This window comes from Crocodylus siamensis, chromosome 3 (genome assembly GCF_052110815.1).
Source record: "Crocodylus siamensis isolate JL-2025a chromosome 3, ASM5211081v1, whole genome shotgun sequence".
In the NCBI taxonomy this organism is placed as follows: Eukaryota; Metazoa; Chordata; order Crocodylia; family Crocodylidae; genus Crocodylus; species Crocodylus siamensis.
The window spans coordinates 38,291,687-38,315,902 of NC_143397.1; the positions used below are offsets into that span (position 1 = coordinate 38,291,687).

At 38.9% G+C, this 24,216-nt stretch overlaps 1 protein-coding gene across 2 annotated transcripts in view; it reads right to left on the reverse strand.

The window, feature by feature from the left end:
* Nucleotides 1-10,608: 10,608 nt before the first annotated feature.
* Nucleotides 10,609-24,216, reverse strand: part of SSBP2 (single stranded DNA binding protein 2) — a 319,456-nt gene continuing 305,848 nt past the window's right edge. For both annotated transcript variants that reach the window (XM_090038193.1, XM_090038192.1), the window contains 2 exons: nucleotides 19,997-20,095; nucleotides 10,609-16,866 (listed from right to left, as the gene is read on the reverse strand). In XM_090038193.1, the coding sequence (XP_089894319.1) occupies nucleotides 16,837-16,866; nucleotides 19,997-20,095 (129 nt within the window). In that variant the 3' untranslated portion in view covers nucleotides 10,609-16,836. The remainder of the gene's footprint in view (nucleotides 16,867-19,996; nucleotides 20,096-24,216) is intronic.

Here is a 24,216-nt window from a genome sequence, read left to right on the forward strand (position 1 = left end):
CCCCACTCCATGCTAAATAGGGATTGCCCCATCCCCTCAGCCTTACACAGACACCTCTCAGGATTACCTAGCAGGCCACATGCTGGCCATGGTCCATGTGGCAGATGGGACAAAGGCAGAATCAACAGGTAGCTGGTAATGTCCCTCTGTTGTTTTTTTAATGGGGTGATGAACACTGTTATCAATTCCCTGCTGGGCTGGTCAGAAGTTTGGGGGGAACCTCTCCCTAATCAGACTGTCCTGGCTATCCCCTCTCCCACCTCAGCTTAGCACTATGGAAGGGCAGGGAAGGCTGCTCTAGTGCCCCCAGCTTCTAGCCTGAGCCACTGCAGGCACATGCCTACATTTCTGGGATGCCTGTACAGTTAGGAACTGATTCAGTCTAGGCGAGTTAAATTAACCTGCAAAGATTGAATCAATTCAGGCTCAGTCTTTTTGACTGTCTGTTCCCAAGCCCTAAGGAGTGAGGTGGTTTTGTGGGCCACCTTCCTGGTCTCAATTCCATTTGTTTTTCCAAACCCTCCCATGGAAAGAAATAGTACTTGACAAGTGTATAACAACATTAAAGCCAAAGGACAATGCTTCCCAAAGCTTCTCCCTTTTATCAGAAATTTTTTTTTTGCCTGCTCTTCAGCTTGACTTTACTCTGTCTAGTGAGGTAATTTATTGGGCTGTCATCATGTTCTCTGGCTCCTGCAGGTCCTTTCATTCAGTCTTTTATTGATTTAGCTGGAATTGCTACTTCTTTGGTTGCAAAACTGATGAAAAACGTGGACACTTATTGAGGCAACTCTCTTCTAGGTGTTTACCTGGGTACCATCATCATCATAACTCAGCAGCAACTCATAAACTTCAGTGTATGGAGAGATTGTATTACTGTCCCAAGTTCAAAGAGGCTATCTGTGGCATAGAATATATCTCTGGCATAGCAGAAACTGAATGCTATGCAACTGAATGCAACACCAGCCATAGCCACTGGACCTCATTTCTTTGCAGGTGTAAAGAGAGAGGTGGAATGGGATGGGCACTATATAATCAAGGTGGCTTCTGTGAGCTACATGTTGAGAACTACCATATTTCTATTTACTGATTTCAGATATTTCAAATAGCAAAAGAAAGCCCTTAAGCATTGCACACAGCAACAACTCCTGGAAGAGTAGAATGAGTAGAAGAATTATAAGAATTGTTTATTTTGAAATGTGAACTAGTGGTAAGTTAGAACGAATAAATATATAATACTGTATTAAGTATTAAACCTTAACACTATGGCTAACAGAATTAGAAAATGGTTACCTTTCAATAAAGTTCTTTTCTAATGCAATTTAAAAGGTTTGTACAGTCAAGAGATGATTGTCACCAATGGACATTTGGCTTTTTGTGTGGAATACATAAAAAAACAGGTGCAGTTTTGTTTTATAAATGGTTACAAAGAAAAATGAGATATATGATTTTTGCCTCCTGATAACATACATTTGTAATTGAAGGAACATGATTTTAAAAGCTTTGTACTGTATAATAGCATATCTCAGGAGTGCTCTGAAGTACAAGACACAGCAGAGTGCCTTCAGAGAAATTGTGGCAGGAGTAATGCACTTATTAATAAAAGATGAGCTCTGTATCAGATGTAGATAAATCTTATGAAAAGTAAAGCCAGGAAAACTAGAGAGCAACAGTAGTTAGTCTTCAAGTTACATAGATAAACTGGAACAACATCGTGAACCAGATCTGAATGTCACCCCAAATTTGAAATTATTCTAGTAGGTTTAAGGGAGATAGGTTCAGTTCACCTGAGAGCCTAAGATCCAAATTTTCTCAATGTTTAGGGGATCCTAATCTGGAATCTTGATACAAGTTAATTCTTCAAAATACGCAATATTTTAACATGTATAAATGGGATCAGAAAGTTCTACTATGCCTTGGGAAAATTACAGTAAAATTGATAAGCATGACATTATCACAAGTATAGAAAGCCTTTAAAAGCTGTATTACTGATGGATTCAGCAGATGCAGGACACATTATTTCAATGGATCTTTTGGGTGATGGGTTAGCTATTGGACATCAATTCTTTAAATAAATCAGAACATATAATAATGCCCATTTAGTAGTAGACTCTTCCATATTATTGAAGCACATTTTTTTACTTCTTGACATTAATGAGGTTCTGAGGTTAAAGAGGTTATTACTTTAGTTTTTCCTGGAAAAAAACTGTTATTTCGACACAGCTTTTGAAAATACAACTTATTCTTGTAAAATGAAACTTTATTCTAAAATGTATCCAAAATTGCAAGACACAAGCACCATTAAACAGATAAATAGACATATATTTATGTACAGAGAGCATCAAAACACAAAACAATTGTTAATATAATTCTTATACCATTTTAATGAGTTTCCATCAATAAAACTTTACAATTTAAAGAAGACTTCTCAGTTGCAAAACAGTTGTAAAATCATATGTATAAATTATGTTTACTACAATTCCAATAACAGAGGCAAAGTAAATACAAAAATAATCAATACTGCAAATTCAAATACAAAACCCAAAATAATGCTGCACAGGTATGTATGTACACGTGATGAATTCATGCAGCTATGCAGTGCACCAAATTAACTGCTTAGTTTAACGTATCACAAAATGGAGCAACCATGTCTGCAAGCAGAAGAAAATATATTTTTTGTAATAAATCATAGTGCATTTTGAAGTTAAACTTTATAAAATGATTGCTGAGTGATATATTTCTAAAATTCCTCATGTGGTCTGACAGTCCCCAAGCTCCTCTCTCCCAAAATAAAATAGAAATGCAAAAGTTTAAAAACCCAAACACTGGAGGATAGATTCTGTTGTCAAATCTTTACAATACAACTCTTACCATCTTGGTTTGTAGTCTCGGTATCAAAACTATTTGCACGTATGCATTTCCCTACTGGCACGTGTTACACCTTTTTACCAAAAGTAAATCTTCCACTTTCTCATGCTATGTTCCATCAGCCCAGTCTAACACAGTTCTTAGACTGTTCTGTGTTAAAAAGATACAGCTATAACTTAAGAAAATGAAAAACAAACCCAAAAAACTCTGACCTCCCATAAATGAGAGAGAGAAAAAAGAGTCCAATGGTGGATAGAGTTACTCCTTCACACCTGGAGTTTCTGTCCTTAATTGCTTTGATTACACAAACACAAATAAAATGAATGGCTTCTACGGCTTGGATGAAATTTCTGATAATAGGTTGGGCAGGTGTAAAACCTGTATTTGCCAGCAGAGGTTGCCTTTCACAGTGCAGAAGGCTGTAGATCATTTTGGTTGGTAAAGGAAGCCAAGCATCAGATACTTTTCAAAATACTTTCATAGTCACATTTTAAAGGTATCTGCAATGCTAAAGCAGACCGTTCAGATTTCAGTTTTTGCTCTTGGTTGGTATATTATAATCAGAGCATGTAGTTACTATTGAGATTCAGGCCTCATCAAATATTAGTGGTTAAGTGTCAAAATTAGATGAGATGCAATTATATAGTCTGACACTCATGTCTCAGAAACTTGTTTAAGTGCTAAGCACGCTCAGTGTTTTCACTAGAAAGAAGTCAGTAAAATGCTACATTTATGATTGCTGAAGAGACGCAGAGCAGCCTACACTTCTGCTAAACAGCTGCTCCTGCATTCACTGTGTTCCCAAAATTCCTACTCGGGTCAGTGATAAGTTTTAAGTCACTGGAGTTTTGTGAGAACAAGGGATGCAGAATGGAGTGTGTGTTGAGAAAACAGAATTTTAATTTCTCTATAAGAAGTCATATGGATGGGTAATAAAAAAGCTAATGCCCACATGATGTCTTTTTGCTTTATGATCCTATGAAGAAAAATACGGCATCTGAAATGAGCAATGTTAGCCCTGACTAATCCAGTGAGCCTCAAATGTTTGTATGTCAGATGTTACTATATTAAATACAGCATATCTTTGATATACTAGAATAATCAAAGAAAGGGGAAGAAGTTTGCCTACTCAAAGATACATATATTAAAGGCACAGGAAATGTAGAAGGTATGGTACAAGCTTACATTTAATGTAAATTATAAATCTTTTTTTGCTACACATGGAAGATCTTTTTTATGCCCAAAGTTTCTCAAGTTCTTATAATGCTGAAATAAAAATAATAATAAAAATACATACAGGTAAGTTTAAAATTAAACATGGAAAATAAACGATTGCTAAATAATGTAATTTAGTAATTGCTACATTTCTATGCACCTTAGCAGGTCGGCTGTGTTATCTTCTATGTCTATAGAATGTCAAAATGCTTTATTTAGTATGCACAAGGGAAGAGTATGGAATAATCAAGGCAGCTAGAAGTATATCAACTGATAGACAGAATGGATCCTGCTACTCTGATGCATCTGAAAATTAGTCAATTAGCTGTTATCACCATAACCTTTCCCATCACAAAGTTGGGCTGTTTCCTCTTTTCTCCAAAAATCACTGAAATTCAGAAATAGCAAGAGAAATATTCTCATTCTTGTGTGAGTGTAACATTAAAATTAAGATGATTCTTGAACAGCATTTTTTTCTGGAGTTCAGTACTTGAAATATCTAACTGGTAAGCAGGGAGTATATTAGCACATAATAAATAGCTATTTCCAACTCTTCATTCATTGCTAGACAATAAGCACAATCATTTTCAATACAGAATGGCTTGCAATTCAGAAAACAAAGTGAACATATCAATACAGCTGCTCTTAGACTCATGAAATAAAATGAAATCTACTCCTGCATGATGAAGTGATAAGCCAAGTTCAGAGGCAGACTCTGCATCTCAAGGCCCTGGCTGTGAGAGGTTGGGTGCATTAGGAAGCTGATAGTATGAATGATAAGCTTCATTTCTTTTCAACCTCTGCTCTTCATCAACTTGTTACAGAGGGAGCTTGTGCTACAATAATTATTATAGTGCTAAAAGACAGAACAGAGAGATGGCAATGAAACTAGAATAAGAGGAAAATCTCAACGTTTTTGGTTTGGTGCTAGCTCTAGGGTCCAACACTGAATATGACCTGAAGACAGTCTGCCAGCCCATGCAGCGATGGCCACCAACAGAACTAACCCATCAAAAACCTAGGACTTCCTCATCTCCAAATCTGCATGAGAAAAAAAGTATATAAGAAATACTGTGAAAAATACTAACTGCCGTTACTACTTGTGTTCTCAAAATCTTAAGTGATGAGCAGCTAAACCACTGCGCTTTGATGAAACAGCCCACTTTTTTTTTAGATTAGTCTGAACTTAAACAGCAACAAATGTAATTGGCTGATCGGTACATGGCATAATGGTACATCCATATGCCATTTAAAATGAGTAAAACTTTGGCAGTCAAAGATCATTAATAGAAATACATATTTAAACTAATGTTGGCATTCTTAAAAAGAGGGTAATGGCTTCCAGAAATATTCAAATAAAAACTATTAAGAAAGCATGATATAAGACAGTATGGTAGTCAGATTACTAGATGCCAGTTTGAAAATAATAGGAAATCAAATGATATTCTCGCAAATTCCTACTCCTAACAGTTTTGCTATGAGGTAAAATTTCCTCCCACACTTGTATAAAGCCACAAAACTGTGTTTTGTACGTCTGTATGGGAACTAAAACCTGGCTGGATACTTTGAAATGCCCCTGGAATTGATCCAGGATTACTATTATAAACTACTGGCATCCCTTGTTCTCTGACGGCATCTGTACACATGCTCCAGGAGGGTGGGGGATGGCGCTTTAATTAAAGCAGCTCTGAGAGCCGCTCTAAGTAAAGTGCCTGGAGCATCTCATGTACCTGTGTTCCCATGCTTCAAAATAGCAGCAGGGCGTTTTACCTAAGGCTCGTAGAATGAGCTTTAGATAAGGCATGCGTGCCACCATTTTGAAGTGTGTGAATGCTGATACATGAAACGCTGGAGGCTGCTGGAGCACGGCAATTACCACGCTCCAGCAGACTCAATCACTAGAGTCTGCTCCGACGTGCTGGAATTACAGCGTGTCAGAACAGCCTTGCTGCTCATGTATAGGTGCCCTGGGCTGTCTCCCCAGATGTGCATTGTGGTCAGTTGACCCATACAGTTCATGGACCTGTTGGCCACATCTCTGCCCCTTTTCTAACTTGCCACAATTTTTCCGTAGAGTAAAACTTGGCTTTACAGCAGTCATGAAAATGTCCCCTCATTGACCTCTCCATAGGGAGGCTTCCCTCCATCTGAGGGATTCACAGTGTTTATGCTATGTTCTGGGCTTTCTTAGATACCTGATGACAGGTCTTTCTCAATATATAAATGCATCATCACAGTCATAATAAGGTTGCAGATTTCTGCAATAATACCAAAACTCTCAGCACTTGAAGTAGCTGGTAAAAAGCTGAGGATCGTTTCACAAAGAAGTTTTAAGGAAGGAGAATTCTTACACAGAAGCCGTGATTTCTAAAGCAGTCTGCCCAGTGATTCAAACATAGATGTATTCTGGAAACAACCCTTTTGCAGAGTTGCAGGTAGGAAAGTGAATGACTAAGTCACTTAGAGGAGTGAAGCAATCAATGTCAGACAGTTTGTTGCTCTTTGGTCAACACAGGTGGCCTCCAGAAATGATTTAAGAAGCTGCTTTTGAAAGACAACCACAAATGAGGTCAGGAGAGATTTGCACCACAACAATTTTCTATTCTAAAGCAAGGTTCTCTAGTCTGCATGATATTTATAAGATTTGTGTCTGAAAGTTTTGGATTTATGAGTTTTTCAACTAAGTTTGTGTGAAATTAATTCTTTGTAGCAGCAATCACCTACTCGAACAAGTACTGAGAACTGGGGTAGGTTGTCTGGGGACAGAGAATTTCTGGAGCGCCCAGATGTTAGCAATTTTGATTTTATATTCACTTGAATGTATTTGTTTAGAGTCCTTTGGGAGTAGGATTGTACTTTCTGAATTTTCTTCATTATTTTCTCAAATTAAATTCCTGCTTATTTTGAACATTACACTGGGATTTTACTTTCTTTTTAAAATTAGGTTTACATGTTGTGTTCACTCTCAATTTTGGGAAGCCGTTCTCTCTGAGTGATGCCCCTAATTGTTTAATGGGAACTGCAAGGATTTTTTTTATTTTGAAAAATTGGGCTTGTACTCTTTTTGCCCTGACTACGGGGGGAGGAAAAATGCCTGAAAGGATTTTATTAAAGGTTTTCTTTTTTTAACCTTAGAAATATCAGGACTTTATCCTTGGTTTCATCTGGAGAGCCAGTAGGAGATATAAAGGATGTTTATTCTGAGCTCCTAACATCTTAAATGAAAGATGAAGGTGCAACATATTTAACAAAAGCTCCTTTTACTCAAAATGCTAATTAGTCATTTAAGTTAAATAGCTGTTAATTAAAACAAATAAAAACAGAGTTTTAAATGATCTGAGTAACAATGCCTTTTCCTCTTAATGGCTCAGTTTTCTTGGCTCATGCCATCAGCTTTTTCACTACTTCTCCAGTCATAAAGTATTCCTCCCTCGACAGGATTTAATTTCCAAGCACATGAGTACAAACTTTCACCATTTCAGGTCTTTATTATATTCGGTAAAGTAGCAAAAATAAGGGGAAAGCTTGGGTGGGTTCGGGAGAGTGAGGCAGGTCGAGGAGGTTGTTTGTTTGTTTCAAAGCCACCTGAATAAGTTTTAAGTTGATATTCTCTTCATAGATGAGGGGTAGACTGGCTCTCAGAAACCCTGCTCCCGTGCAGGGGATATGTACAGAGCATGCAGGAGAAAACACTGGATCCATATGGCATTGCTTCCATATGGCAAGAAATCTTGCAGGCTAGAACAATGGCTATGAGGTGCTGTATTGCAGTCCTGTTGCCTGCCTTCGGTGGGCAAGCAGTTGAGAAGGACATTTCATCCTCAAATAGTTCCTTTACACAGTCTGACTGTACTCAGGTTTTGTGTTATTGGGGGGGAGGGGCATGTTTCTCCTAAACTAGACAGTGCACACAGATGCATATCCCACATGAAAACCTGCTAAAACTGCAGCTAGCTTTTGCTTGCTCAAGTCTAAATTCACACTCTAAAAGATACCAACCACGGTGAATTTTTCTGTATTACATTTGATTTCATGTTCCTGTTAATAGCTGATACATGCATGGTGTGCACTAAATTCTGAAACCAATGAGCGTGCTTAACAAGGCTTTAACTGTATGTGAACAGCAAGTTCTGATGATAGGACAAGTACTGTACTATATAATACACATGGCTGTACAATCAAAAGCCACCTCTTGCTTTAAAACAATTTACAGTATTAAGCAATGGTGGCAAGGTTTCTTACACAAAACCTACAATAATTTACAGAATATGCACGATTACTGATGTTCAAATGCCAACATTAAAAAAATGCATTTCCTACCCAGAGTGTCTTGTGCAATGTAAGCTGATAATAGTTTATTACACTAAGTAAATTAAACAGACCTTATGCACTAGGCATCAAGTTCTCCTCCCCCACATCAGAAGCAGATGTTGGCAGATGCTTGAAAGGGCAATCTGTAAATAAAGTTTTTCTTTTTTTTAAAAAGACAGACCTGCACAAAGTAGACACATCACAATGGTTTGTGTTTTTTTGCAAGGAGATACTTGCCACAAAAAGGAGACAAATCAAAACTGGTCTTTGCACATTTCAAGCACTGTGATTTTCATTTCTTTAATTGCCACTAGGAGTTTATTGAAGTTTCTTGCAAGGATTCTCCTTTCTGTCCTGAAACAAAAATCTTATGAGAATTTTTTTAGAAATTGCAACTCTCCCATGCCCCAAAGCTCTGACTTCCACTTTTAAATTGTTGCTTAATGTTATACTTCAGATTTTGCCTATGAATTAATTTTCTTTAAAGAAACATCTAACACGTGGTAAACCAAAAAAACCCCTCTGTGAGTTCTTGAGAAATGGGAATTACTTTACTAGTACTTTTAAATTTGAAGTTTCTTAGCAATATTGTTTAAAAGTCTAATTTCAAAAAATATCACTTTTAGTTTCCTGTAAACATTATAATATTATAAATATTTATGCATTCTCCCTATTAGACTAGTTTTCTGGAGGGAAGGGTACTTAAACTTGTCCATCCTTTATTTATAAAAGAGGTGGGGCCTGTGGAGATTACAGGTCCCAATAAGCAATGCTGTATCTTGATCAAGAGAGGGACTTCTGATTTACATTAGTAGTGTCCCGCTGGGATCTGTAAGCAATTTAGGCTGTATCTCCATATTAAAGAAGTAGCCATTTACAGAATTTTGTCCATCAGCACTGTTGATGTCTGCTAAGTAGCTTATAACTGATAATGTGCACCTCTTGAATCATGTGCATTATGAGGACAACTTTCATAAAAAGCATTGTATAATTATATTTCAATTGAATGCCTATTGTTTAGAATTGCTTTCCTCCCCAGTTTGTATGGCAAACTGCAATTTTTATTTCAGGCCATTTACAAAAATAGAAAAATAGTCTCTTGTCTGATCTGGAACCTGATCCTGTGAGATGCTAATTGCCCTGATTTGCAGAGCCCAGGACTATGAGCAGCTTCCAGGATCTTGCCCTTAAATGACATGATGGTTCTTACACACACACACAAAGTTTAATGTGACATTTCTGACAGATGAAATAATTTATTTACAGTTAGGGCTCTATTCACAAATGCAAACAACATTTTGCATGGAGTTTGGGTAAATTGTTCTTGCAACACAGTTTGCAGCTGGCCTGCTGTAAATAGTTGGAAAGTGTATGCTTAATGAGACGAGAAAAAAAGGAAGATTAGCTACCAGGAAGATCCAATTTGTAGGGGTAATTCATTTTATCATATTTGGTACAAACACTGTTTTGACAGAAAAGTAACTTAGCATTTCCTTCTGTGCTGGGGCAGTGTAAATATTGGTGGGTGGCCCAAAAAATTAAATCCAACTTTTCATTTATTTTCAGTTTTCTTATGTCCCATTTACTGAAAAAGAGCAAAACTTGTTCAAATCACCTATGTTTTCTTCTGATGCTCCTCAGGCTACTGCCACTACAATTTTGGTGCTACTAAAATGGAACTGAACATTCTCTTTTGGGCATATGAAAATCTGGAGGAACCTCCCAGATCCATGTGACCTTAGAGTGAGTAATGATAAATATAAGAGAATAAGGTAGCATGAGACTACCTGGAGTTCAGTGGATACCTCTTCCACTACTTACCAAGTTCTGTGAACATGCCAAGGTGTCCAATTTGTATCTTTCAGTTTTGCATGCTTTAAAAACAGAAACTTACAGAGCTAACTGGCTGCACCAGGCCATCTATTGTACATAATTATAAAATAAATACAGTATGCATATGAAATTCATATATTTGTGTATAGAGCCCTTACAACTTCCTACAAGTTTGATAACAGGAATCTTATTTTTGAAGGTTAGGTACTGTTTAGCATAAAATCCAACTTCCTTATTCATAATGATAATGGAGTAAATCTTGTTTTGAGCTGGTTTCTCATTCAGCAAGTATTTATTATGCTGAATCCAAATGAAACAATGCAATTTGTTTTCTCAACCTCTTTTGCACACAAAAATTAAACAGTGGCCAAAAACTGAAAGTTTCAGGTTACAAATGAAAACTGTATTTTTATTAAATGTGAAAACATGTACCCAGGAAAGGGAAAACACCTTTATACATTTTTATGGAAAATTTTTCCATTTCATGAGGGGCTTCCTTACATATTTTATACTTAAATAATGAACAGTGACCAAATATGAGTTTGGAGATATATTGCAAGGCTTTTAGTTGTTTTAATGGAAGTGAATGAACAATTTGAAATAAAATGAGAGGGCAAGTTCACAAAAATGTTTTAGGTAGTACTGGATAGTTGTCTAATACATTAAGAAACAGAAGAAAGCCAACTCCTATTCCAGACATCAACGATGTTAATACATAAGTACACCTGGGGATTGCTAAAATTTCAGAGAAGACTCAATAATTAATATTTCAGGCTCTTGCAAATACATACACATGCATTTGAGTAGTCCCATTGTCTTCAATTAGACTGTTTAGGTGCTTAAAATTAAGCACTTGCATGCCTTAAATAAAAAAAATTGTGCAAGTGTTCCTAGGATCAGGGTTTTAATAAGTCTCTGAGTGGATGGTCCTTCGGTGAATTTTAAATTTATTACTGTCACTTAAGATATAAAGATTATGAAACTGAAAATGAATGAATGCATGCACTCAAGCAATGCTTGGCGAATATGAAGAGCTCATCCGATTCTCCCTTTTTCTTTCAGCTTGAAACGTCATTTGGTTGATTGTAACATGCCCTTTCAATCTGCTGTGTGTACATCAAGGGTAGGCACCTGCTGAATAACATCATATGTTAAATAAATGTTGGAGGTGCAGTTCGGGGTGCAATCCAGCAAACCTTTAGCTCTCACATTTATATAAGATATATGAGTTACGTAATTATATGAGTTATGTGAGACTGTTATTGTGTCAGTGGGACAACTTTCATGAGCAGGGCCTGCAAACCCAGACCAATATTGTTGGGGGTGGGGAGAAGAAGCTGCACACGCTATTTAGAAGTAGCTTAAATTTGAGGACTGAATGGAATTTTTTATATCTTCTTTTATACCATGAAATACTGGGTTAGATCCTTGGTATGATAATTTGCTATTTTAATTGTTGCAAACATCAGCTTGAAGAGAAACTAATTGTCACTCTAGAAAAGGGAATAAATTATTTTTTATTTGGAATATATGTACTTCAGCAAGAATTCCATCTTTTAAACTCTACACAAATCCAGACTGATTTGAAATGGGAGCTGGTCTTATAAGTATCATTACTTGGAATGATTTAAAGGACGATATAGTTACCTCCACTGACAATTTCTCAATGTATTAAGTTTTACATTTATTGTACTCTCCACTTCAAATGCATAGGGCCAAATCTTGCACAGTTTAGCCAACACCTTTAACAGCAACAACAGCAAATATGAAGGATGTCTAGGAATTGGAGGAATGGACTGTAATGCTTAAAAATTATTTACTGGTCAAGGACATAGAAATCAGTGCAATAGTTGAAAATTCATTTAATCAAGTAAAGAGAAAAAAGAATAAAATGTGCAACTCTGAATATTGTAACAGCTGGTCCCTCATTAAATTACCCATCTAATTTCAAGTCCTCCTTACGTACAGTATTTCATTTGCTAATCATGAGACAGGGGAAAATTCAAATGTGTTTTAGACACTTAATGAGGCTGTTATCCTTCTGATAAAGAGCTTCCAGGTTGCTATCCATGCAGAAGAAGCCTTCCTTCACCTCTGCCTAACTTGAATTATTCAAAATAATGATCCTACAGTATTTTGCTTTAAACCACAAAAGTGTGCGTTTGCGTGTGTGGGAGGGTACAGAGTTAGTGGGTGTCTCAGGGGGCTGGCAAGTGGCAATGGGATATAGTGCCCTTCTGGGCCACAGCAGAGGTTGGGTATAATTGAAAGTTGGTCACTGTGTTTCTCCATATAATGAGCCCAGCCAGTTTTAAAATAAAAATTGGTAACTATGGCACGCAGCCAACAGATACTACAACTTAAAGGAAACTGAACTATTTTCTCACTTTTAAGCAGAAGTCCTTCCAGATCCAGGGTGAGGCACATTACTGGGGTGTGTGGAGCTCAAAAAAAATGGGTCCTAAGGGCTATTAGAGCAGCATCTTTCATGAGCTCTAAATTAATCTCAGTTCTTCCTCATACTCAGAAATTACTAGTAAAATCATTTAAATGCCTTACTTTTATATAAAAATATTAAGATACTTTTCAATGTACATTTCAGGCTACATAATATACTTGTGATTCAAGCAGCTACCTTTCTTCCTCATTTTTTAATAAGCACAAAAGCGGCAATATTGTTTACATAAAACCTACATGTGAAAATAAGATACAGATGTGAAAGTTACTTTTCACATATTCACAAAGAAAGTGAAGTTTTGGCACTACTGAAGTCAATGACAAGACTCCAAGTGACTTCTAGAGAGCCAGGATTTTTGGAATTTCTATAGAGGAAGAAAATCCATTACTCCCTGATTCTTCTATTCCATATGAGATTCCACCTCTTCTATTTTAAAAATGTTAATTGAAAAAAATGGTAAGAAAAATATGTCCTATTCATCACACTTATAAAAAGAAAACTCTTAAAATGCACTGTGAAAATTCATGGGCTCCAGTTGAGTTCTTATTACTTCTAGTACTGGACAAGTTCTGTCTGCTGTTATCAGCAATGCTGAGGCATAAACATAGAAACCAAAAGGAGCTACACTGAATGTAGACTTCCAGTGCATTAGAAACACAGGTAGGAAGAAAAAAAGTTAGTTCTCAAGTAATTTTTCTTGCCATGTTCATTTTTTCTTAGTATTGCAAACTCCTACAAGGACTTTGTAAGCAAGGAAAGTATGCAAGAAAACAAGCAAACAAACAAATAACCAACCCTACAGTACTTTCAAACCTAAAGTTGTCCTTGTATTAATTGCATATTTAGCACAGATAAAAAATATCCGGTGTGTTTTTATTGCAAATAAATATTGTTTTTCCAACATGCATATGCATAACTTTATTCACGTGTATAGTAATGGATCCCCTGCAAGTTCAGTCCCTATGAAAGCAAGGGGAGAGTAGTGGCAATCATTACTAGTTATGTGTGATGAAATATGCTATTAGAACTCAAGAGACGGGTTGGATAATGAAATATAGCTACAGCCCTGATCTTGCATAAATGTAAGCATTGTAAAGGTGGGTGTGGGAGCAGCAATCTGTGCTGCAGGGGTGGCTGTACTGCCACTCCCAGCTTCCCCCCCACCTCACAGTGGGACAGGCAGAACACACCGTGGGAGCAGCAGCCAAAGACTTTTGATCTCCCCCAATGCAGGTAAGAATCCCTCCCCCACATTCAGAACCTCTTCTCTTCCCTTCCATGCTCAGCAGCATCTCCCCTGCCCTCCCATTCCCTGTTTCCTTGTCTGTTGCTGTGGCAGCAGTGCAACAGGCAAGTTTTTCCTCCTTGCCTGATTGCCTTGGGTACTCCCTGCCAGCCTGGAAGCAGGTGCAGGGAGGGAGAATTGGCTTTGCTGCCACTGCTGCTGTCTCCAGCTGAGCCTGGCTCCTCACACAGCTCACACATATGTGGGGTCCCATCAAAATCTATTAGGCTGACTACCTGAGTGCAAAATGTTATTTTACATGTTTAACACACTGCAAGATCCTGTGCTGTAATTCTAACTGAAGTGATGCAGGGGCTGATCCTGCCCTCTTTGCCATTTTTGACTTGAATGACTTGAATCGTGCAGGATCTATCCTATTATGCAAAGTTGATGATATGCTGCAAGTGGGACATGGCAGGGGAGGGAGGGTGATAAAGAATCACTATGTATCTGGAAGCATCTCATGCTATTGGAGTGATATTATGAGAAAATATTTCGACAAAGATTTTACATTTAAAATCACAGCACTGGAAACTGAATAAAGGATGCATTTCTGTTCTGCACTCTACATTGCACAATTTTATTTAATGCTCAGGTGTATTCTCCACTATAAACTAAACTGTTGCTGATAATGTAAAACTCACAAAAAGTTCTGTCATTTATGTGGTAAATATTAAGGCCACAACCCCACTTTACTTTGCCCCACTGAAATCCCTGCACTCCTCACAGTAATAAGGTTAAATACATGTGTAAGTGTTTGCAGGATTAAGATTTCATTTTGCATTTTGTGTAAGTAAAACTGATCATAGTGCTGCTGGGATCCTTCAAAAGAATAAAAAATGACCTGTTTTCAAAAAATAAATAATAATTATTGGGAAGAAAGTTAGTGATACCATATGAATACTTTCACTTAATTCAAAGTCATTTTAAAAATTATTTGTAACTAAAAATTACTTTCTCTTAAAATCTTTAAAATGTTAACAACGTTTCAAGGTACCTGGTATCTAAGAAGAGTTTTGTGTTTGTATAATGTCAGCAATGGAGTAAAAACATTATATCTTTATTTATATATACATGCAGGGAGTTGACACAAGCAGTGATGGGCATCTGCTAGCTCACTGAGCCCATTACATGCAACCCTTCATTAAAATTTAAGGGCAAAATTCTTCTTATAAATCTTCCTATGAGCACTGTACTTGATGCTCTTCTTTCCCTATGTATCTGGACCTCCCACATGCAAAGATGAGAACTTTGTTCTAAACCTGTGGAGTGAGTTTAATTCAGCCACTTGGTGCCTGAGATCCTGAACATCAGCCTTCCTAACACCATACATATAGCTGCAATCTTTCATTTTCTTGGGAAACGTGGGAGTCATAGGGCACTAAATTTAACATAACCTCAGGTCCTCAGAAGTTAGAGCTTCACTTTAAGGAAGTCTCCTTCAAAAGGCTTTTTTTTTTAGTGTTAAGGAAGCCATATCACCATTCTCCTTTTTTCCACTATCTCCACAGCTTTGAAATACAGTATACTGAACTCCTTACAGAATGGGTTCAGACCTCTGTTGACATCCTATATCTGGCAGAAAGGCTTGAGCCTTCCAATGCTCTCAGCATGGGTCATAACCATGAAATGCTCAGGCATTTTGGTTTACCTATATGATTACACATACAGAAAGATTTTGAGAAGTTCTGTTCCAGTATTTCTAGTGAAAAGTAACACGTTCATGTACGGCGGAGTCCTGATTATCTGAATGGCTTGGGAGACATGAAGTATGTTAAGACAATCAGGACTATGGCTAATTGGGGATCAGCTAAGAATCAGTAGAAAAGGGAGGGAGGACACCAGCAGTTTGTTAGAAAAGGAGGTTTCAGTAGTAAGAATTCTACTGTATTTCTACTAACTACCACCCCTACGGAAGATCATGCTAAGTAGAAAACTCATTTCCAAGGGCAGAGCAGCCCTGACACTTTATTGCTAGATTCTATAGCAACTGGAACTCACTTACAGCAACCTTAAAGTACTCTGTATAAACCAAGAAGCTTGTATCAAATTCAGGCTTCCATTTAAAATAGATATTGCAGATAATTAGGCTTCAATTAAAGAAGAAAATAACCATCAGTGCTTCTTTTTTTAAAGGCAAAGTATAAAAAATGTCACCAAGGCTTGATGAAAAATTATTAAATTTCTCCAAAAAATTAAAATGAGCTTTCTTCTATTTCTTGAGACAGCACAGAATGTGATTCACAGGATAACTGGTATCAAACACAAGTTAATGAAAGCCCTCTTATAAGCAATTTTATTCCTATCCATAATGGCAGACATTTACAAAATCAGACAATTTATCATTTGAGTTCACCTTAAAAAATAACTTATAAAGCAGTGATATATGCAGCACAAAACAGTTCAGGAGGGGAGAGGGAAAGCAAATTTTAATAGTTAAAATGTAAACGTGAAAAAAAGATGGAATAAAAGTCCCTACTTCTTATTTCTACTTAAGATGTCATGTGATAATATTTTACAATGTCCTGCGGGTCTATATATGTATGTGTGTGTGTGTATGTCTATATAGTGCACACACAAGCACACAGGCACACATATATACATCTACCCGTACATGTACATACACAGAAAATTGTTTGCAGTTCAGTCTTGGGCAGTTCTCTTATGCCACTCTTTACAGTTGTTGGAATCATTTTTGGACCCACTTTCTTGACAAAACTGGGGAGATGGTAGGAAAAATGGTGGGTCTGATTGTGTCTGAGATCCTTTTGTTAAACTGTACACTGGGACGAGTAATTTTCTTCTGTAGTAGCTCTCTGAAGAGGGCCAACTCACTGCGGTCTTCATGAGGAGACTTGGTAATGGATCACACACTCATTGTCATGCTAGGGGAGTACTGGAAAAGAGGAATCCACATTTTAACAATTCTTTCACAGGCCACTACATTCGCTTCTGGAACAAAACAATGAATTTGAATTTCAATTCATTGCTCTTTTATTTTTATCCTTTTAAATTTGTCAGGACTGTTGTTCAGTTTGTGCTACAATAATTAATTATATATTTAAATTTCATTCCATCTAAATTATAACAAAACTTATGAAATGAATAAGTAAATCATGAGCAGAAAATGTTAGCGTTTGCTGATACTGCCTGGCTCATGCAATTATAGCAGCTCTTCCTTACATGCCCTAACTTGCTCTCCACTAGTTAGTGCTGGGGCTACTTAGGGTATATGCATAAGCTGATGGCAGATATGCTTGTGGAGCATGGTAGCTGGGTATTCACACCAATGGAGTTGGCATTTCACTACTTGTGGGGAAAGGTGTTGGAAAAATGCCTTACTGAAATGAAATTAGGCCTTTGGCTTAATCTTTCAGAAGTTGGCTATATCAAATATCAGTAATTATGCTTTTTCTATTAACTAAAAATCCTGCCATCACATTATATTGCCTTATTATTTTAACACATACTGAACTGCAGCCCTGATGCAAGCTACAGTCTTCCTCAAAGTAACAGTACCTCATCACAAGTTACTGATGAGATACCACAAAGCCTCCAGTAGTCATACTTCTTGGCTAGGGACAGAAATTACACATAAACCATTATAAGTGATCAGAAACTGATTCAAATCTATGATACAACAGAAGTTCAAGTGCACATAAACCACTTTCAAAATGGCTGAAACTGGTTTAAGATAAACCTGGATGGATGTAGTATCAGACTTAACTGATTTAGGTTAAATCAGTTTATTGAACTTGTGTCCCAGATCCCCTCCAGATTCAAGTTAACTCAGCAGTCCTCCAGTACCCCAGGATGCTTTGCACCTCCCCCATAAACACTCCCCCCCACCCCTTTGCAGGGCAGGTGGGCTAGCCTTGGCCCAAGCTGTCTGCTCCAGCTAAGCAGAGAGGCATGTTCTAGTGCCGCCCTTCTACCACCCCTGCATTTTCTGGCCTGGGCCACTGCAGTCATGTGACTACATTTCCAGAATCAAAAGTGAATGTCTGTTCACTTGCTTATCAGTTCAATCTACACAGTGTAGACTAACCTGCAAAGAATAAAATGATTCAGCCTTGGGCTTTTTGACTGCCTGTACCTAGCCCTAATGCAAACTGCTTCGAACAGACTAACTGGAGGAAACCTAGTTTGCCTGAGGTCTTGTCTTTTCTTTGTTGATCTTGTCTGTTTTGGGTCTTGCTTTTGCCAGGTGCTGCAGACTCTCACTTGGATTCAGCAAAGCTTATTCAGTAAAGCCTTAAGCATGTAAGTCATTGAAAAGGACCATTCTCAGGTGTTTAAAGATAGGAAATGTCTTAAAGCTTTTTGGATTACAACCAGAGTATGCAACAACAGCATACGCATTTGGGCCAGGGAATAAATTCTTTGTTTATATACAGATTAAGTACCGTACAAATTGCTGCTATTACTACTACTACTTGTATTATTTTATTAAATATACATTAATTATATATAATTGTAATTATAATGATTCAATCATACCACAACATAGTAGTAGTAATCACATTATCACTACTACTGCTGTCCTTATTTTGATTCAGAACTCCTGGTGAACTGAATGGGAATTTTGCCTGAGGAAAAAACTCAAAATTTATCTCACTGATAATATTCTTTCTAAGTAGCCAAGAAAAGAAGTGGCAGGGGTGGTTGAGAAAGCATGACGGAGGCTCAAGAAACTAAACTCTGGCTTGTGAGTGAGACAGGCATCTTGAAGTACAGTAAGAGGTGTAGCAAAATCTTCTACAAGCCAGATCAGGAATTGATTCAGGTAAAAAAAACAGTAGCTAAAACCATTAAGCATACAGGAATGTCTGAGAGAACCAATTTTCTGTGGCACATAACTGATACTACTTGTTATTTTTTTAATGAGCCTAGTTTAGTGGACTGGCTTCTGTCTGTTCAGTCAGATTGTTGGCATACAGTACAAGTTGAGTAAGCTGAATTTAGAGTCAAGCACTGCCATGACTATAAATCAAATCTGATGCGGTTTAATTACTACTCTTTTGCAAATTTTGAAACATACCTCTCTAGCTGAGGACCTTTTGTTCAAAGTTATTGAACAGTAGATGCCTAAAATATGGAAAATTGATCATTCTTCATATTTGTATGTTTGCTGAAGAAGCAAAATAAAAATTTAATCTGTATTTCATAAAACATGCTGAAGATTTTGGCTATGGTATGAATTAGAAGAAACAAGATTCAATCTTCATAGAAACTGGGCTAAATTCTGCATTGGCATAATTAATGGAATTGCATGTGGTTCTGACAGAAGTTAATTCCAGTCAGAATACAAGTTCCGAAGCCACTCAGCACTTCTGAAAAATCAGGCCACTTCTATATAGGAACCAAAATATGGCTTTAGAAATCTAACTTTAGGCACCTGGATACGAAAATGTTCCTCACTATTTTCTTGATTTAAAATAGTTTAGTATTGTAAACAATATTTGTTTAGCCTCAAGATCTGGCACTTTTATGAAAAGTCTCATTTGTCACATAATGAACACTAGAGGGGGTGTTTGCTTTCCTGTACCTAAAACTACATCATGGCTTTTTATAAAATCTTATAGATTTTCTGGTACTTAAGTGTGGATCATGTTTTGAAAGACATTCCTACTTTACAAAATATACTATCAAGGAAGGTGAAAAGTTGGGCAGCCACAAACTGACACATCCAACCTCAGAGACTGCTTTTGAATGACTGGCTGAATATTCATGTCTACACTGTTTAGATTTTAACTGACAAATTCACATCCCATCATTCATTACCAAATAAGTATGTGTGTGAATCTAGGATAATACTGATGTACATCTAATTTTCATCCACTAATCATGGATTTCTGTAGTAACTCTGTCTCTTGGATCTAAATTTACTGACATTATTTAGCACAACTGTTTGTTCAGCAGATCCATATTATAATATTAGGATCTAGTAAAAATATAGAGATAACACAGATGATAAGGCTAGTGACTCAGTGTTTACCAAACAGAAGAATCAAAAAGATACTTACACTCTCACTCTGAAAAGGGTTTAGAAAGTTTCCACCCATTTCACCGTCATCCCGGGGAGTGCCAGGCTGATTACTCATGCTCATATTACTGGGAGAGTTCTGTTAAATGAGATTTTTAAATAAAGGTTAAATCTTATTGAAGAACTGAGTTCCTTTCTTTGCTTCACAATGCATCTTAAAGCTGTACTTACACAACACCTTAGAATTTCTGAAGATGAACCAGAATAAACCTTTCCAACCAAGTTCTGTAATAGTTAATAATTTTGACCTGGAAATAACTATGTTCCCCTTTATGAAATAAAATTTCTTCTCTGCAATTCTTGTTTTCAGGTTAGGCCCAGAACCTATTGAAGACAATGAAAAAAAAATGGCAAAATCTAGATTGGCCTTCTAGGTGCCTTATTTTTAAGCTTTGGCAGCCAGGACATACAATTTACAAGCCCAAGAGATTGTTCTGCAAGTTTTGAATACTGGCATGCATGTATAGTTCCATACCCTGCATGGACAAAGAGCTGGCTAACAAAGCACTTTTTGTAGTCCTGCCAACTCTGACTGAACTACTGACTTGTGAGCTGAAGGCACCTCTGCTGGATAAATTCAGCTCTCATCTCTTGTTAATCCGATGGACGAGGATATAGCCTGCAAGAGTCCTTCCAGGTTACTCAAGAGGGGACTGGAGGCATCCAAAAGCATGGATGCCCAGGCCAGGGAACTCCCCATGAGCAGGCTGATAAACAATCCCACCTTGGCCTGATCTGTGGGGTAGGCATAGGGGCAAAGTATGAACCAGAGGCAGCACTGATTCCGAAACCCCAGGAACTTCTTCAAGTCCTCCCTGAAGCACTCTGTGTGCAGACACTTGGGCTCAAGGATATGTAGGGGAGTAGCTAGAGCAGAAGCCTCTGCCACTAGTGGTGAGTCCTGCTGTGATTAGAGGATAGCAGTCTGGCTGCAGAGGAACTACCAGGGCTCAGCCCTCCAAACTGCTGCAGCAGAGGGGAAGGGGCATGCACACTCAGATACTCTGTGAAGCCAGGACTGCAGCTGTCCCAGCAGGCAGGTAAATTTATTTCAGTCTACTTTCTTCATGACTACCTAGGTTGTGTGTGTGTGGGGGAGCAGATCAGGACCCCCACAGTGCAGGAGGGAGTGGGGGCAGGGGTGAATCATTTACCCCTGCCCCTGCCCTGCTCCCTCTGCACTGTGGGGACTGTCCCATGACCTGGCCTGGCCAGGGCCCCATTCACTGTGTGTATGTATGGGGAGGGAGTGGGGGGGCACATGGCCCCTAGTTCTGTGCACAGGGCAAGGGTGGGCTGCAGCTGCGGGCTGGGCTCTGCTCCCTGCCTCTGTGCCTTGCTGCTGCTGCTTTGAAAGCGGTATGGCACCACGTGTGTCCTGCCACTGGGTGGGCCAGGCAGTGAGGTGAACCAGTCCCAGCGCCACTGCCGCCCACCTGGAGTGCAGCGCAGCCACCCCCCCAATGGGAACAGCTTGGCACTGCCTCAGCCCCAGCCTGCAACAGCATCCTGCCCTGCCCCGTGCAGATCATGGGGCACATGTCCCCCATGCCTCCCAGGATGTGTGCAGCGGCTGGAGTCGTCACCCCCCTCTGCACCCCTGAAACGAGCTGCAGCATCATCCCATGCCCCACCCTGCCCTGGCTGTGCAGGGCCTGGCAGGGTGCGTGCAGGGGTCCCAGGGGCTCCATCCTCTCCAGCCTGGCAGTGCAGCCTAGGCTGGCCCCGCTCTGGCCCCCAGCTCTGGGCCCCCCCAGGCACTGCAGGACTGAGGCCACTGCAGAGGCAACCAGATCCAGTGTGAGGCTAGGGGGCGGTGGTAGATTCGTTGGCACGGGTGGTGCCAGCACTGAGCAACAATCCTTGGCACAGGGGAAGGGGCAGCCACATGGGCACAGCGGGCCCCAGCCCCAATCCCAATCCTGGGCCCAGCTTAGCTCGGCTTGGCTGCCTCCTGATCCCAGCCTGGTCCCAGCCCCACTCCCTTCTCCCCCTGGCCCTTTTCCCTCCCCCTGCCCCTTCCCCTGAAGAGTTTTCCACCTGGGGGTGGTGCATGCGCACATGCATGCTTAGCGACCACCCCCCCGCAAAAAAAAAAAAAAGTCTCCCTTCACCTATGACCCTGAGAGACTTGAGAAGGTATTTACCTCTGCACCCAATCTGCCGCAACCGAAGCCCAGAAGCTAATGCATCAATCTGGGTCACAGGATCATCTTATCCCAGCTGTCCAAATCCTTGAAATAATTGCAGCCATGTGCTTTTTGCTCCTGAGCATTATTACCCACTGAAAAGAACTATTTGGGATACAGAACTGCTCACAATCAAAGTAGCTTGGTAGAGTGGCAACATCTTCTGAAAGATGGCCCAGTTCCTCAGGGACCATAAGAATCTGCTGTATCTCCAGATAAATCAGGATCTGAATCCATAGCGAGTCCACTGATCAGGGTTCTTCTGTTGGGACTTAATTGTCCCATACCAGCCAAATACCATTAACTGGAAGGCAAATGCATTCTTCTGATAGGACAAGGACTCCAAGTCCAGTCCGGTGCCTCCCTCTACCATCCTTAAATCCCAGAATTTAATTCATAACTCTATATGGAAGAGATTAATTTATAATATCCAGACAGACCATCCTGATGATCTGTTCACAAGACAACTCTGCCTACTGCCTGATCCTGATTTCTAACTATGCAGTGACCTCCTCCTCTTCTGAGGTTGACTCTGTGTTACTGAGGGACTCCTTAGAACCACAAGTATTAAGCCTGTTATGACAGACCCCTTGCTGGGCACTTTGGTTGCTCTCGGTCTTGTGTCAATTCTGGTGGCCAAATATGCTTTAAACATGTAAGTACAAAAAGAGTTGTGTAGCTGCAAGATTTCTGGATTTTTTTGTGACTTGGGTGGCTAAATTCTGTTTAGGTGCTGCACTTAGCAGTTTAAATGACTTCACAGGGAGGGAGATTGGTTTCTTTATTTCCAAGTGATCACTGTGACCCTGATTCAGCAAAATACATAAAGATATGCCTAATTTTAAACAAATGAGTAGTATTTACAGGCTTAAAATTAGACACATGTTTAAGTACCTTTCTGAATTAAGGCTTCTTTTAAGTAGCATGTAAATGACTGGGAATAATTCATAAATCAAAGTTACGAGCTGCTACACCACTTCCCAGAGAGTATTATGCATGAACAGTAGAGTTACAGAGTTAGTTTTATTCAATAACAGCCAGACATTGTAAGCATCTCTGGATACGGACTAGTTACTTGCACAGTACCTTGCGCAATACAGTCCTGATATATGATTTGAATCCTTAGAGGCTACCACAGTAACAACAACAGCACCAAAAAGCATTAAAGATTACTCTTTTGTTGGAAGTACTACTGTACAACTACCTTTTCTTGTCTAGTAACCGAAGTAAATATATTGACTACACCAAGATTTAGTCTGTTGCATTAAAGAGAAAGGATGGAACCAGCTGCTTTCCACAGTTTATTTAGAGTTATTAATACATGATCATTATAAACACAAGGCTTGCTTAGCTAGGTTTACCGTGGTTAATTTTGGGTACCTTATCAATTAAAATAATTTAAAAAGTGTTGATGAACTAACCAGAAAAAGAAATGTACACTTCCAGAGAAACTGGAAAAGCCAACATAAATACTTATACTTAGTGCCAAATTCTGATAAAAACAGATAGTGAGGTGTTTTTCCCCCCATAGAAGGTATATACAAAAAGATGTTTCTGTATAGTGCATCGTCAGAAAACAATCTATCCCATCACCATTTAAGTATCGTCATATAGTAATTTTATTAAATGAAACAGTAATATCTCATCTATTTTTTAACAGAGTTCTGCATTTTGTTCAGCATACTATGAACAAATCCTTCATAGTAACTTAAAAGTCTGACACTAATAAATTCAAACTTCCAAGCACTGCTGCTTGTTCCCGGGGAACACCCATGCCATATGCACTGTGGTACGCAGCAGGTTACCCCAGGTGGGGTAGGGAAGGCTGGGGCCAGCAACTGTGCTGGCCCCACCAGCCTTACCTGGTGTCCTGGGGGCCTCCTGGGGCTGCAGCAATGACAGGAAGCCTGGCTGGCAGCTGAAGTGTGGTTCCGACTGGCCAGGCTCCAGTTGTGGGTGACATCCTCTGCCACCATGTGCACCATCCCACTTTTTTTGGTGTGGCTTTTTT